The sequence below is a fragment of the Lissotriton vulgaris genome, chromosome 1_2 (genome assembly GCF_964263255.1).
Source record: "Lissotriton vulgaris chromosome 1_2, aLisVul1.2, whole genome shotgun sequence".
Lineage (NCBI taxonomy): Eukaryota > Metazoa > Chordata > Amphibia > Caudata > Salamandridae > Lissotriton > Lissotriton vulgaris.
The window spans coordinates 294,452,693-294,469,610 of record NC_141686.1 but is presented as its reverse complement, the minus strand read 5'-3'; the positions used below and the strand labels follow the sequence as shown (position 1 = coordinate 294,469,610).

The 16,918-nt window shown below is 46.3% G+C and overlaps 1 protein-coding gene across 1 annotated transcript in view; it reads left to right on the top strand.

Annotated features, from left to right (window-relative positions):
• The window catches only part of ANKRD13D (ankyrin repeat domain 13D), a 134,448-nt gene extending 117,988 nt beyond the window's left edge, over positions 1 to 16,460 (top strand). The window contains exon 15 of the mRNA XM_086953269.1: positions 13,806 to 16,460. Coding sequence (XP_086809395.1) covers positions 13,806 to 14,049 — 244 coding nt within the window. The 3' untranslated portion in view covers positions 14,050 to 16,460. The remainder of the gene's footprint in view (positions 1 to 13,805) is intronic.
• The last annotated feature ends 458 nt before the right edge of the window (positions 16,461 to 16,918 follow it).

Genomic DNA, 16,918 nt, shown 5'->3' with positions numbered 1-16,918 from the left:
GAAGTGTTCTCATTTCAATATGAGTCGGAGGAACTAGATCTTAATCGTCATAAGGAAGATAACTTTTTCATGATGAGAATCCAAAGGCCTTCAAAACCATACAGCATTAAAAAAAAAAGTTATCCCAGCAAAACATACTGCAGAAACTCCGAAGCAAAGACTCTAAGGCCACCGGAACAGCCAAAACCAGCCACCTGAAGACACCACTGCACCCATCACTTCAAGCCTGAGTAGAAGTGGACCAACGTTGTCAACAAGGTCCCACAGCCCCTTCTGAGCTCAAATCCATTGTGGTTTCACTCCTCGTGAACCTTCCGGTGTTGCCTGCAGCATCTGCACTCAGGTCCCCTCTACTGCGACTGCTCCTGTTAAGAAAACCCGACGACTAAAGTCACTTCTTCATTCTTCGCCCCCGGCTGTGGAGAAGGGGACGTCCTTTAGTATCGCAAGGCCTCAGCCCCCTGTTGGTTCAGCCCAACTGGCCTTCTAGCCAGAGCCTGCAGCCTCTTTTCGCAGAAGCAGATCTCCGTAGAAAACCATTGGACTCCCAACACAGTTATGCACCCTGCACCTGGCCGCCTTTGTGACACTGGTGGTGCTGCCTTAGATCTTGCCCATCTATCACTTTAACTCTTGATTGGTCCTGTAAGTCGATGTACTGTACCTGTTTGCAAAACATGTTCTTCCTTCCATAGGATAACGTTGCACAACTCAAAAAATGCACTAAATTTCCACTTTTTTAACCTTACTTACCTGAACGATTTCTCTATGATGCCTAAACATACAAATATCCTTGCTATTTTTATAAATTGGAGTAGATCTCCTTTTTGAGTTGTGTGTGTCATGTATTGATCATTTGTAGGAAGCTGGCTCTGTATATACTATACCAAAGTGGGGTATAGTGTGCACAGAGTCCAGTGGAGCCCCAAAGGTAGGCAGAGGTAAAAGTAGATAGCACCTCACTCTCTATTTGTGGTAGTGGGCGAGTTTATCAGAGGGTAGTGTTAAGCATTTTTTCTACACAATAAAATCAGCAAATGATGTCACACACTTAAAGATTGAACTCAGACCAATTTGATTTGTATAAAAATATTTAGTTATATTTATTTCCTAGAACCAAGCAAGTCTGGCACAGGTAAGTATATTTAATAATTTTCAGGGCAGGCTGAACAATACAAGCAAGCTGAATGAAAATGTCTTTGTTACAGGTTTGTAAATCTTTTCAATTCAGTTGAAATACAGTTAGATTACTTTTGATTACTTTATAGATTACTTTCTGGATAACTTTTTCTACTCTGTCTGATACACATAGATATCACACTGGGACATATTCCTAAAGAGAAGGTAAGTAAGCAATTTTTAGTTCTTTTTGGTTTTTCAAAGTTCCATAAATAACCAACTCCACACTTTAATATTTTTCAAGGAAAAACAATCAATATATTCTTGTGGAGAGAAATTAAGTTATTGATTAACAGGTAAGTACTTTGTTGTAGGAGTTGGTATACTGAAGTTAGAGTGAGGGTTCCCCCAGGGTCAAGGATGCACTCTCAACACTCTCAGCGGCACTAGGGCAGCCGGGTGCAGAGTGCTGAGCCTCAATGTTTTCCAGTGGGAGCATAGGGGCCCTCTGGTTGGTGGCTGCGCACGAGCAGGCCACTGGGTTGTGGGAGCAAAGCTCCTGCTGTTCAACTCATGGCAAAGGGGGATCCAGTTTAGAAAACCAAGTGCACCTGCAGCTGCGCAGAGGTAGCTGGGTGCAGGGTGTTGTGCTGGCGTCGGGTGCCGTGTTTTCAATGGGAGTTGCCGGTTTTGGATTTTGACTGCAGGTTCGGACCAGGAAGACTTCTGGGAGAAACCAACAGTTAGGCAGGTAAGTTGAAGGGCTCAGGGACATAGGTGCACCTCAGGTTCACTTCTCCAGGGCGCAGGGCGACTGGAGGCAGGGGTGTCTTTTGAGGTCGGATTTCAACTTACCGTGCCACTTGCGGTTTGGGGTGAAGGGGGTCATCCTGCAGAGGACCTCGCTGGGACCGGTGGGCCACTCTAACTCTGGCCGTAGGCGACTGGTGCAGTGGTAGTTTCAGGCATCGTGTTTCTTTGTCCTCAGCAGGCTCAGATCTATCTTTTGAGTTTCTTTTGAACAGAGCTGCTGTTCACAGGAGATCTGGCCTCTGTTGAAGGCACAAGGCGACTTTTGGCACAGGATCTCTGGAACCTGCAGATTGGCCGGGAGGGCTGGGGCAAAGGCAGTTCTTTCCTGCAGTCTTCTCTGCTGGGCTTCTTCTTTCGTCCTTCTTAGGTTGCAGGAATCTGCTTTCTTGCTCCCTAAATACTGTATTTAGGGGGTGTTTTTAGGGGTCTCGAGGTTTGTAGCCAATGGGCTATTGACCTTAGGGTGACTACACCCTATGCGTGCTCACCCCACGTGGGGGAGTGGGCACAATCCCTAGCCCTGATTATAGAGTGCCTGCCATCTGCAAGATGGCGGGCACTGAGGAGTGGGCTTCACCTCTCCTCCCCCCACCTGAGGGGGGGGGGGGGGGTTGGCGGAGGTGGGCACACCTTCTGGGCTGTACTAATTTTTCTCACCTGTCTTCACGCTGAAAAGGAGGGGAGACTGAAAGGGGGCCGGCTCCTGATAGCAGGAGAGGCTGGGGGTTGCATTACAAAGGTGTAAAGGCCTTTGAAGCTCTCCTGCCACAGATGGCTCTTCCTGGCCTGGGGGAGGTGTGACCACCTCCGCCCAGGAAAGGCTTTGTATCTGGGCTCATGGGGTGAAGGCTCTCACCCCAGGGGTCCAGAAACTTATCTTGTGGTGGCAGGGGATCCAGACCCAATGGCGGAAAAAAAGAATCTGAAGATGGGGACCAAAGGTGGGAGCTTCCGGAGGAAGCACTTCGACGTCACAGGAGGACACCAGATGGTGGTATGTCGACGCCCACCAACAACACCAAAAAAGAAGAAATACAACAATTTTGGACCTAACCACTAGATGGCGGAATTATTCACAGCATGTGAATTCAGAACATTCTTCAAGCTGCAAAACTACACCAAAAGGCAAGAAAGTATATTTTTTCGGGGATCAGGGAGCGAAGGTTCCCACCCCAGGGGTCCAGAATCATCTCTCATGGTGGCAGGCTGGTGTGTACCAGTCAGGGAACCCATGCAGGGTGTTTGGTATTGGGCAATCCGCCACGACCTAGAACTTCTGGAGAACATCTTCTGGGCATGGACAATCACTTCTCAACAAGTCTACAAGTGAGAACCGCACCCACAAATCCTACACAGGTACTTCCCGGAATAAGGTACCCTGTAAATGAACTTGTTAGCACAGCCCTTTACTACTCCTGCCAAAACGCTCACAGTCCATGGCAATGACCTATGGATGAATGGTCAGGAATCTTGGTCTACTCCTTTCCTCCTGTCTCACCCCTGTGAGTGGTGCAAAGGATACGACAAACATTTCGGATGCTCGTTCTGGTGGCTCCCTCTTGGGCTGGGCAGGCCTGGTACTCCATTCTCCTGCAGATGTCCAACAGCCCCTACGAGAAGCTGTTGATCAGGCTCGACCTCATGCAGATGCAAGGCCATACCTGACACCCAGACCTAAGACGGCTGAACTTGGCAACCAGACATCTGAGGTCTTGGAGTTTGCCTCTCCCAGGAATGCAGGATCATTCTGTAGGCCCACAATCGAGGCATGCTACTCTGAAAACCCCACTACAGCAGTGCCAAACACCTGGACACCCTAAGAGTTAACATCCAAAACGTTGCATTTTATCTTTTACAGCTGCAGAAGTCGGGCCTTGCCTGCACATCAATATGCCTACACCTGGCAGCTGAAGCAGGTGACCTAGAAAACCACAAACATTCATCCCTATTTAGGATGCTTGTAGTCAAGGCTTAAGAGGGTCGCACCTCCGTGAATATGAATACCTCCCACCCTGTGTGGTACCTGAATAAAGTTGTCACGGGCCACCCTTTGTTCATATAAGGTCGCAATGTTAGTGGCCATAACTTCCTTCAGATGCATTAATGAGCTGCAAGCTTTCACTTTACAAGAACTGTTTATTCAGGTTCACAAAGAGCAGGTTGTTGTCGAGACCAATCCTAAGCTTCTCTCAAAAGTGGTATCCCCCTTTCACCTCAGTCCGACTGTAGAGCTCCCAGGCCTCTTTCCACAGCCAGATTCAGTAGCAGAAAGAGTTTTACACATGATCAATGTTAAACATATTGCTTGGTCGGACCAGGCCCTTTCACAAATGTGATCAGCCCATTGTAGTCTTTGCGGAACCACATAATGGACCCTTAACTCAAAGGTAAGCATAACTAGATGAATAGTCGAGTGTATCCACACTTGCTGCCACAAGCATAAGAATACTAACTGTTCCACCTAAAACGCATTCCACCCTTAAGGGGCCACCATGGCTTTCTTAGTGAACATCCTGCTGACCTCTGCAAAGCGGCCACCTGGTCAGCACCACACTTTCACCAAGCACTGCTGCGAGGACACCTCAGCCCACCAACGGGCTGATTGGCCTGACATTTGTATGGTCTTTGTTCCAGACGTCTGTATCATTTACTCGCTAGCTACTGCTTATGGAGGGCCCTGGTTTTGTCGATGCAGAGCATTTGTATCTACAGTCACCGATTCAATGATTGGAAATGTACAAACGTATACGCATCTGTTGTCAGCAAGTAGTGCTATAGATTCACATGCACCCACCCTCTCCCCGAAAGTTTGTCTTCTTTTACTACCCAGTTTACACTGGAAAAATGTAGCATATACCAAACTATGCTCGCTTGACACTCCATACATTCTCCAACTCACCATGCAAAAAATAATCTAAGACCGCTCATGCTCACTGTGAACTAAGAGCGGAGTCGCAACTCGAATCTTCTTTGAAATTTATAAACATCCGAGCCCAAAACAAGATGGCAGGTGAATGCAGAGCATGTGAATTTGAAGCACTCCACACTACAAAGAGATCCTTATAGGGTAAGTACCAGTTCAAGGCATGTGGGCTGCTGAATTCATATCTGTGCATAGATCGCACTAGGCGGCTCTCTATGCACAGATATGAATGTCAGCAGCCCTACATGCCAAGAACAGATGCATACTGGTAAGTAGCATATTCGGTTCGAGGCATGTGGGCTGCTGAATTCATATCTGTGCATAGATCGCCGCCTAGTGCGATCTATGCACAGATATGAATGTCAGCAGCCCTACATGCCAAGAACAGATGCATACTAGTAAGTAGCATATTCGTTTCCTTCTGGTGGATGCACCAGCTTGCTCACAGCCCTCCCTCCTCCCCTTCTGTGGAGTGAACATTGTTAGAATGTCCCAAGCCAGATATTTGCACACTCCTCAGAAATGTGTTAAGACATATGCGAGTCTGCGGGCAAGGAAGTAAATGTAGAAACTGATGTCAGCACACAGTGTCGGCACCTTTGAGGCTCCGCTCCACTTCCAAGGCAGTGCGAGGTGGTTATAGCTCCGCCTAGTGGCAGACAGGAGTTTGTGCTGGGGGTCTTCTGCAGACCATCCCTGATGATGGAATATTAGAAAAGTGAGGACTTTGTGGTTGGAGTCTCCACCAGATAGAACATTACCGAAAGTAAGTAATTTGTTTGTCGTGTCTGTGTACTGAACAGATTTTGGAAACTACTGAAGATTTTGAAAAAAGGAACTTCTCAATCTTTTTCATCAAATGTACGCAGTTCACTTAGACTCTCTCAAAATCCGTGCTACGTGAGCTGCCTTACACCGTTCCTAACGCGCCACATGATTTCCATGACTGGTTTCACACATTAAGTCAACAGTGCTGTAGTCATTAGGACAGAGGTGCCATATCTTAAAGTGTAGGAAAATATATTAAAAAAAATAATTAAATTTGGGGGAGCGGGGGGTTATTAAAATATAGTTTTATGTTGAATAGTAATGTAAATGACTTGTATATTTAATTTCATATATAGAAAAAAATGCTAAAGCCCCTTAACTGAATTCTACATTAAATATTTAATTTTTATATACATTAAATTACCATTGTTATTTTATAGACCTTTTTTTTTTAATGCCTCCTAAAATAAAATATGTATCTATTAGGTATTAAAAATTACAAATGTTGTGTAGAATTAATTGGAATTATTTCACAAATTAAGTGTTAAAAAGTATTTGATCATAAAATATTTATTTTATATTTATAGTTTTAACCCCTCCCATGAGCTCATCTCGTTATGGCCCGTGGAACGCTCAGGTGCAGGGAGAATTCCCCTGCTGTGCTGAACGTTCCATGGGAGCCAATGCACCTGTGACGAGCTCAGCTCGTCATAAGCACAGGAGCGCCGTGCCTCATGACGAGCTGAGCTCGTCATGAGCATGCGGGCGCTGTGCGTGCCCCCTCCCCCCCAGCACAGGGGGGGAATAACCCCTGCAGCGGAGGGGTTAACAGTTAACTGTGTGTGTGTGTGTGTGTGTGTGTGTGTGTGTATGTATATATATGTATTTATCCATTAAGTCAGAAATCCATCAGGCATGGGACTACCGCTTGGTTTTCACTGAATGGAGTTGGATTTTTGCTGATAAAATCATCACCTGTGAGTACATTTCCCGTGGGAGCACCATTCAGTGAACACCATACGGCATCCGCATGCCTGTGTTTCGGCCTTGATGTCCTTTTTCAAAGGTGGCACATACAACATTGCAGCACTGCTCCCAGATTATCCCCTTGATTGTTCATTAACCCTCAAGTGAGCTATTTAGCTGACGATGCATTATGGGATAGGGAGACCCAGTATTACCCTGTGGGTTGCCCTGAAAGCCTGTGCCCAGAAAACCTTCTTGCTGCCAGTGTCAATCACAACAAAGTCAGTTTTAAATACCATGCCATCCTGGTTGTCTGTTGCTGTTCAAGGAAACATGCTACGGACCTGCTTCTCCTTTGTGTGGTGGTGAAACTTTACAACCCAGCCGGCTGTATTATTTTAATCAAAAAGGTGCTCCCAGGCGAAGTGCACTCACAGGTTAGTGACTTTATTAGCAAAAAAACACCTCCGTTCATTGAACACCATACGGTAGTCCCAAGACTGGTGCTTTTCGGACTGGACGTAATTTTGCAAAGATGGCTCATCAAACATTGCTGAAACCACCACTGGGTTGGGGCTCTTAGCAGTAAGGCCAAGCCTCAATAAACTATACAACAAAACAACTGCCAATTTACTTCTGCTTTTAGTTTTGAAAAACACATTGATCTCAAACAATATGTATTCTAGACTTCTCTTTCTGTCTGGAGTAAATCTTATTCTTTTAATTCAAGTTTTTCCATATCAAAATTTACACATTTAAGACAATTCGAACACATAGTTGACATTTGTACCTCATAATATCAAATCCGCTAAAACATTCTTTACTTTGTCATTCTCTCATGCTCTCTACATGCATTCTTATATTCTCCCCTAAACCTTCCCTCACACACTAGATTCTACATTCAAAAAGAAGAAATGTTGCTTGTTATTTACAAAAAACAGCCATGGGAAACAAAATCACAATATGTCAAACAATTATTTGCACTTAAACATCATTGAGGATTCCTAAGGGAGTAAACTAAGGTACCCTGGGGACCTTCATGATAAAGAAATCGGCTTATACTAAAAAACGGAAGGTGTAAGCTTCAAGAGAGCTTCTGCACAAGCTCGGCAGCAACCATTTCACATTCCCAAATAGACGGGCACCTCGAGAGTACATCCTTCTTTCCAACAGAGTCTGTTGATTTGAACAGTGTTGAGCTACGTGGCCCTGACGAGAACTCCTTAATTTCTAGAGAGTTCGAAACGCGTAGACCAGTTCTTCTTTCAGCCTTAGGAATCCTCAATGATTAAGTGCAAAGAATTGTTTGATATATTGTGATTTTTGTTTCCCATGGTTGTTTTTTGTAAATAACTGTGAGAAAGTGGCTCTATATGTACTGGACTAGAATGCAGTACAGTGTATATAGAGTCCACCAACCCCAGAGGTATAACAGAGGTTAAAGTCAGAACTGACCTTACTCTCCAAAGTGGTAGCTTGGTCGAGCAGTAAGGGAGTGCCAGAGGACCGTGTAAAGCATTTGTTGTACACACTCAGTCAGCAAAAGGTTTCACACACTCAAGAACTGAACTCCAGGCCAATTGGTATTATATCCTCAGATATAGTTGTTTTATTTTTAGAACAAACAGTTATAAAAATATACTTTTCAGGTTATGAGTACTCTCATGTAATTACTTTGCTAAGGAGCAATAAAGTTCGAACACACAGGTTACAATATTGGAAGTAAGCGACACAATCTTAGAACATACTTTAGCATTAAGCTCAATGAGGTTTCCACATATGATTACAGGTGATTACTTTATGGATTACTTTGGAAGTTCCAGGACTAGGCCTAGTGTCCATTCCTGGGGTCTAAACACAAAACCATTTTAGTTATTGTAGTGAATTTTCAGGAATATAAAGCTGTTTTAAAAGTTCACACTTAAAAACTTTTTCAAGGTAAATCTGACAATGTTATTCAATGGGAGAAAATTCAGGTTGCAGGTAAAGTACGTTCGCGTTACTTTTGTAACCCAGCCCTGGTCTCTTACGGCCAGCACTAGGGGCTTAACTCAAAACAGGTAATTGCGTTTCAGTATTTCATATGATTTTTAAAGAATATTAGCAGTTTTCAAAAGTAGACACTTAAAAGAAATTTCAGAGAAAATCAGATAATGGGTTCCTATGGAGAAAATACAGGTTATCAGGAAACACGGTAAGGATTACTTTAACGATTCAGTACTGGGCTACAAGGTACAGTACTGGCTTCTCTCCTGATCCCAGGTGAGTATTTCGGAATTCGGACTTCGGCTGATTTTATGTGAATATTTTCAGTTTTCAAATCTTCACACTTAAAAAATTTTCGAGTCAAAAATGGGCCAATGTTATCCAATGGCATATTCCTAGTATTAGACCTGGTAGTGGCCAAGAGGGACATAGCTAGGAAATGGGGGGCGCCAGATATACCACAGCTAGGGGAATGGAGGAGGGGTATGGACCTCTACATGGCGGCCGAAAGGGTCACATACAAAGCAAGAGGGTGCAGAGTATGGGGTAAATGGAGACACTATCATGGACTAGATGGAGGACTCTAAGGAGGCACAAACATGTACACATTTGATTGAAATCTGGCACTGGGGTACTGGACCATGAGGGAAGTGGGGGGGATAAGGGGTGGGAGTGCGGGGTGTGGCTTGATACTGACATGCTTATTATGTGTTTTCTCCTTGCTGCAAAACAATTTAAACATTAAGTTATCCGATGGCAGGTAAGGGAATTACCGGTTTCCAGGTGAGTACTTGGTTTATGAGGTTATAGTTCTGGGCATAGACTCAGGGGTCTCCCAGGGTCAGGTGAGTACAGTTAGTTCAGTCCCAGCGGCACAGGGTGGCCGGATGCAGAGGTAGTTAGGCCCAAAATAATCCAATGAGGGAAAGAGGGCCTCCGGTTGGTGACTGCTGGCTAGCAGGCCACACGGCTGTGGGAGCTGAGCTCCTGGTCACTTGTTCAGGACAAAGTGGGGAGTAGGCTAGGGCAAAGAGGTCACAGCCAGCGGCACTCTGGCAGCTGGGTGCAGGGTGCTTTTGAGCCGTCGGGCGCTCAATGTTATCCAATGGGAAAGGTCAAAGGGGAACAAAGGCTGCAGGCTTGGGACGGAGACACTCCAGGGGCGACCAGCACTTCGAGAGGTAAGTTGGAATGTTGGAGCACGGGTAGGTTCCCCAAAGGTAGGCACAGGGGTCTGTAGGACGCCGGGTGCAGCTGTGTCTTTAGGGGTCGGAAAAGCTTACCCTCGGCTGGTCGCGGTAGGGGGGCCCTGGTTCTGAGTCTGCAGGAGTCGCCTGGTTCGTCGAGGAGGGTCTTTGGGCACTGGACTTCGGGTCCCAGTCGCCAGGGGGACGTCCTTGTGGTCTTGGTTCGGGTTGGCCAGGCCCGGGCTCTGCTGGTGCAGAGTGGGCTGGTCCGGAGCTTCCTGATCGGCACCAGGTGGGTTGTTGCAGCAGAGCCTCTGCTGGTGGGAGTGCCAATCGTTTAGGGGGTTCAGGCAGGCAGGTCCTCTGGGTGTCCCTAGGTGGCTGCTCACGGTAGTCGCCGGATTTAGGCAGGAGCAGGTTCTAGGAGCAACAGGCCTGAAGGGCTGGAGCCAAGTCAGTTGGGGTTGTCCTGTTAGTAGCTGCGCGGCGGGTCGTCGTCGTCCTGGTATTCTTTCTTCTTCTTGTTGTCGGAATCTGAGGAAGGGAGGTTCAGGGAGCCCCTAAATACTAAATGTAGGTACGTTACAGGTAGGGCAGGGGCCAATGGGCCCCCTAGCCTGCTCCTCTCCTGGGGGACGGGGGGGGGGGGGCAGGAACCTAGCTGGGATTGGGCAGGGCTCCCCATCTTCAAGATGGCAGGAGCCCGGGGTCGTGCTTCACCTCACCTCCTTCACCTGAGGGGTGGATTTCGCACAGGTTGGCACACCCCCCTTCCTGACGTAGTTTTTCCGCCAGTCTTCCCGCCAGAGTGGGGGTAGAGCTGGTGGGGGGCTGGTTGCTGGGTACAGCAAATGGTCTGGAGAAGCTCTCAGAGGCGGTATGCCTTTGAAGCTTCCCCCTGTCCATTCTGGGGGAGGAGACGTAGCACCTTGCCCAGGATGTGCTTTGTTGCCGGCCCAGGAGAGCGGGGGCTCTCCTACCCAGGGGTCCAGCAACATGTCTGCTGGGTGACAGCCTCTGCAGCCACTCAGCCCAGACGTGGATTGTAGGTTCAGGTTGAGGGGGGCATCTCTAAGATGCCTTCTCGTGCATGTGACATTAAATCCCACACTGGCATCAGTGCGGGATTAATGTGCTGAGAAGTTTCGTACCAAACTTGTCAGTCTTCAGTGTAGCCAGTATGGTGCTGTGGAGTTCGTAATGATGACCTCCCAGCACCAAATACTCTTAACTGGCATCTCTGCACTTACAGGGCCCAGGAATTACCCTGGTACTGTAGGGGCACTGTGCTCATGCACCTGTGCCCTCACCTCTGGCAAAGGGCACCCAGCTAGAAGGGTGACTGAAGTATGCCAGGGCAGTGGGTTCTGTGGGCAGGGCACACATGGCTGTGTGCCCTGTCGACTCTTGTTTTGGTTCTGTACTTAGGCACTCAGCCTGCCAAGGCAGTGTGTGGGTGCCAGGGTACAGGTTCCATGAGGGTGGCACAATCAGTGCTGCAGTCCTCAGGGGTCTTCTGGTCACCATGCCCTGGGTACCTAGGGTCCCATTTACTAGGGGCTGATAGGTGGTCAGAGATGCCAATTTGGTTTTGGTTTCAACACAGTTTTATGGAAGGAACACAGGCCCTGGGTACCTGGTTGGCAGGAACCCTACACTCAGTCAAAGCACATCAGCAGTTCAGAAAAAAGTGGGGGATACCAATGCAAGAAAGATGGCACTTTCTCACAATAACACAAGCAAAATGTCTTCTTTTTGAATTTAAAATCTAGGGTGTGTGGGAAGGTTGAGTGGACAAAGTAAACAATGTTTTAGCTGATTTGATGATATTATGAGGTGCAAATGTCAAATATGTGTTAGAATTGTATTAAATGTGTACATTTTGATATGGAAAAAAATTAATTAAAATGTGTACGCCAGACAGAAAGAGAAGCCTAGAATACATATTGTTTGAGATCAATGCGTTTTTCAAAACTAAAAGCAGAAGTAAATTGGCAGTATTGGCAGTTGTTTTGTTGTATACATGAAACATTGCAGCACTGCTCCCAATGTATCCACTTAATTGCTCATCAACCCTCAAGTGAGCTATTTAGCTGATCCAATGCATTGAGATTATATTTTAAAAGTCAGTTTAGTTATTTTAACATTATTTCCTATGAGGTTGCTTTTAAACTGTGCCAATATTATTTTCTATGGGAGGGTGTTGTAGCATCAGTGGTTGAGCATTTGTGGTCCTGGACTTGCTGGTGCTCCTTTTTTGGCTGCAGTAACTTTAAACTTGTAAATTTGGCTCCACCCCTTGTTCCTCTTGCGTGTAGTTATGAAACACCTTTACTGTGTCGCATATTACATGTTTAGCTGGGGATTTGAAGCCCAAACTGGTTGTAAATAGGCCTTGCATCATTGCGGGTGATTACAACAATACCCTCGAGCTCACAATCCACATTATTGTCCAAAATCAATAATATAAAGATCAGTGGCGTCCCATTTCTCAGTTATTTACTTAATTCTTTCAGATGTTCCAATTTCACCACTTAACCTTCAAGTTGCAGTTTTGCCAGTTAGCCAACAAGTTTCATCTTCAGACTTGATCAGAGTTCTCCGCATCCGTAGCTGAAAGCAGTTTCTTTCATTAGCCCAAAACAAAAATATTCCTGTCTCGTGTGTTCTTTCACTTACTTAATTCACCAGGTCACATTCCTCAACATTGTGTACGTACATCCGCATACACGCGGACACCGGGGTAATTTGAACCTCTCTGAGTACTCCGAAGAGAGGTTGGATCAGTGGACCTGGCTTGTAGCCCACTTAGTATTGTTTGTTCAGGAACCGAATGTGGTGAATTAGGTCTGTGAAAGAACACACAATACTGACTCTAGTGCTTTATTGAGAAAAATGTACAGTGTGCAACACTCCAGTTTCAAGCTTCAAAACTATTGTTACATCTAAGTAGTTGATGTGTTCTACCCCGTGTTAGAATAGATGTTTATCTGTAGTGATACAGCTAAAAATGATTAATAACAATATCTCAGCCAATTCTTCTTATTCACTAGGAGGTCCTCTGGGTAGCATTCCATTTTGTTGTTTTAAGCTTGTTTGTGCTGGGGATCAAGTCATATGCAAACCATCTTTCCCCTGCCTAAATGGTGTAGGTTAGACCAGAATGCAGGGTGACATCTCCTCTTCCCTTGGAATGCAAGCAGGTTTATCCTCATTCGAGGCTTCCACTGTGATGACACCCCTTGCGCTCACCTCAAGTTCACGGGTCGCTGGCCTGCCATGGGCTGTGACTGGGTGGTGACCACACTCACAGTTGAAGTCTTCTCTGGATCTTGATGGTGGTCCTCCTCTGATTCGGAAGGCGAGCTTGCCTCCAAACTGGAGCACGCCAGCTGAGCCTCAGAAGGGCTGACTGCTTCCACTGTGGGGACACGCCTTGAGCTGACCTCGCTTCGAATGAGGATAAAATCAACTCTGTGTTAAGGGAAACCGTGGATGGGTTCCACAGCGAGTTCAGTTTGTGTGTTTATTTAAATATTCAATCAGCTAAAATTGTATCAGAGCATTCTTTGAACCTTGGCCTCCCTCTTATCTCTGTGATTGCTGTGGCTTGCCCGCTTTCACCTGCATGCTCTATCCGTGCCTCTCAATATTTTAATTTGCACTGCCCTTTTACCTCACAGGAACAGCAGCCGTTTCCTGGTGGAAATCCATCCATATTTTTCAGGCATTCGAATCTGAATCATATTCCAATGGTCATTCCTCGATGGTATGGGTCTTCCTCAGATGTCTTTTGTGTTAGGTAGTAGACTACTTACTCCTCCCTTGGCGTTTGGATATTTCTTAAGATTCAGTTAAGGGCCTGTGTATGTTGGAAGGCTCAGCAGCTGTAGATAGCAGGCCACTTTCTGGTAACAATAGTTTGTGCATTGGCATTATGAGATACTATGGACAGCTGCTCTGAGCTAAGGAGGTCCATTATTGATTTTTATGCTTCACTTACTCAGTCTCACTTGCTTGTGTCTTTCCCGCTTTCTCCACAGTGCTCTCCAGGAGAGCCTGCTCATCTCGCCTGCAGACGCCGCCCCAGCAGAATTGAGCCCTGCTCCAAGCAGTAATGGCTCTGCCAACTCAGTCGGTCTCCCACCTTCCTACAGCAACTTTGACGAGCAGCTGCGGCTGGCCATGGAGCTGTCCACGCGGGAGCAGGAAGAGCGTGAACGACGCCGACAGGAGGAAGAGGAGGAGCTGGAGCGTATCCTGCAGCTCTCACTGACCGAAAAGTGACCCGATTGGGCTGCATGCCACCACACTCCTCAGGAGGAGGAGCCTCTTTGGGCCTTCATAAGCTTTATGTTAGAAACCCTCAGACAGCTTGGTGGGGTCAAAGTGAGGGGGAGAGGTTTCGATGAAGGACAGACTAGGTTGGGGGTATACACCAATGGAACGGGTGGGGTTTATGCGAGGGGCGAGAGTAACAGGCACACCGATGGAGTGGGAAGACTCAGCTGAGCCTTGAGTATGGAGGGACAGGGGTCAAAGTGAGGCTAAATGGCAGGAAAGAGTGAGGTGCATAGGAGGAGCACGTACAGAGAAATGGGGTTGTGGGCAGATGGGAGTGTTTGGGGAGTACGAGGGCTGATTGGAGAGATTCGGAGTCTCAGGATAGGGTGGAGGTGTAAGGGGGCAGTGGGGTCTGGATGGCAAGGAGAAGCCAAGAAGTGATTGGTGGGGGATAACTTGATGGGCAAGATGGAGTGACTGGGATTCATTGATGGGCCACTCATTAGTGAAGAGGGTATAGTGGGGATGGGGATATAGTAGTGTTAGGGTTTGTGAGGAATCTGTCAGAAAGGGGCGCAGGGGAGCTCAGTGGCACTGAGACCCGGTTGAGTGGGATGACAATTTTTCGTTTTTGGGTTCTAAGCTTGCAGATTTAGACCGATTTGCTTCTGTTCCTCTCCCTGGTTCCGAACCATTTAATGTGAAGTGGGTCACTGGGTCAACATCATGAAGACCACAGTTCTAATTGCCATCCAGCTGATTATCCCAGCAACAAGGCGAAAAGCACCCTCTCAGTGCAAAGGGCTGTCAGTGGACATTAAGTGTAAAGGATCCCCTTCTTCTGAGTTAAAGGGGAACTGGCAAAAAAAGCCCAGATATGATTACAACCGAAGAGAGGTGAAAGTTATTCTTGGATCATGAGCGCAGATAACATTCAAATCCTATCCACACGAACCAATGCAACCATCCATCCCCATCGCTAAGGTTTCTTTTTCAATAGCCTGGCCTGAACAGGAGGAAATAAAAAGGCTCAACATTTAAGGACAATCAGTGACCTAGATAGAGATGCTGATCCCGATGTTTTGAGGTGTATCATGTGTGGAATGTTGCCTGTAGTCTCCTTTGCTCCATTCTCTAGTTCCATGTCTGTGACAGATGCAGAGCTCAGCCCTCTATGGCATGTCCATTCATCAGGAGTAGAAGGGTGTCTCTTTTGCTGGCGGCAAAATGCCGTTTTTATTTGCCAATTTTCCTGGTTAGGGGATCATAGAGAATGCTCTAGAGAAACTCCCCACATCCCCATCTGGACTGATTTAATCTCTTACCTTTTAACACCACACTGACTTTCCAACCACTCTCTGTAAAATCTCCATGTTTGGTGGCGTCACTAAAGCTGCACCAAATTATCTTTTTGTTGACACATTGGCATCCAGCAAAGAACTCCTTGCTAAAGAGCAAATGAGCTTGAGTCTGCAGTCACTGCAAAACCTCAAGATGATCTATTGCTCTTTTTCCCACCACCTTTGTCCCATATATTATATTTATTTCCCGCAACCTTGTCTAGTTCCTCATCCTTGTCTGCCACTAGCTCTACCATTGCTCATAGTTTGGCTTTAAGCACCAGGAAGAGTCCTCTGCTCCACGATGAGCAAGAACAAGCCTCATTTGTGATGATCAAGAACCTGACTTGGTCAGATGAACAGCATCTTCCCCGTGTCCAGGATGAGAAGGAGCCATCCATGCACAGAATGAGAGAGAGAGACCCCTTGTACCCAGGAGGAGAAAGAACCCTCACTACAGTCCCTGATGACCAGGGTGAGAAAGAGACTCCTACCTCCTCCCAATGTCCAGAATGAGAAAGATACCCTTCCTTGCCCCCCCAGATGTCCAGGATGAGAAAGGGACCCCTTCCAACGTGAGAAAGAGACCCCTCGTCCAAGATCAGAAGGAGCCTGCCCCATCCAGGTTGTGGGAGAGTTTCCCCAATCCAGGATAAGAAAGTGCCTCTTCTGTACATCGGAAGAGTTTCCACTGTCCAGAATGAGAAAGAGCCTGTTCTGTACAAGGGAAGAGAGTTTCCTATGTACAGGAGGAGAAAGGAACAACTCTTGTCGGGAATGAGAGGAAGCCTCCCCGTCCACAAGCGCACGTCCTACCTGTCCAGCAGTTAAACTGCCGTCAGCGTGGACCACTGTGAGACTGTTTCTGTGGGTTTTCCCTGTTTTTTAAATTAATTTATTTATCTTTTGTTTTTTAAAAATGCATAAATGAAGAGTATAAAGGGATATAACTCGCATAATAATGTTTTTGGCACCTTTATGACGTGGCAATTTTATTTTTGTTTTATGTTTGCCAGATTTTGGACTTTTGGATGATCATGTAATAAAGTTTAAAATTAAGAACAAAGGGACATACCACAAGACTTCTGATTGCTTACTTTCTTGAACACTGCTAAACCAGACCGGAGTAGTAATACTACTTCTCAAGTGTGTTTTGTTATACTTTGATTCTGTAGTAGGGGATCTCTGTGTATAGTCATAATCTGTGAATAGTACCGCCCCTGTGCGGGGACCCCGGAGCAATCACAATAGTCTCTTAAGTATTCTTCTTCTGCAGTCCTGCATAGACACTTAAGAGAAAATGAAAGACAAATAATGCAGCCTGACATTAAGAAGGCTACATTGGCCAGCACTTCATCCTGAAGTGAAAAAGATAGCCAAATAATATCATTAAATTGACACATTTTACAGAGTTTCACCACACATAGAGAAACTCCCCTTCACAAAATCCGTTATCATGATGGAGAGGAAGGGTTGGACAGACAAGCCTCATAGGCTGCCATTATGTGTCTGGAAATGGGATACCGTGCCTT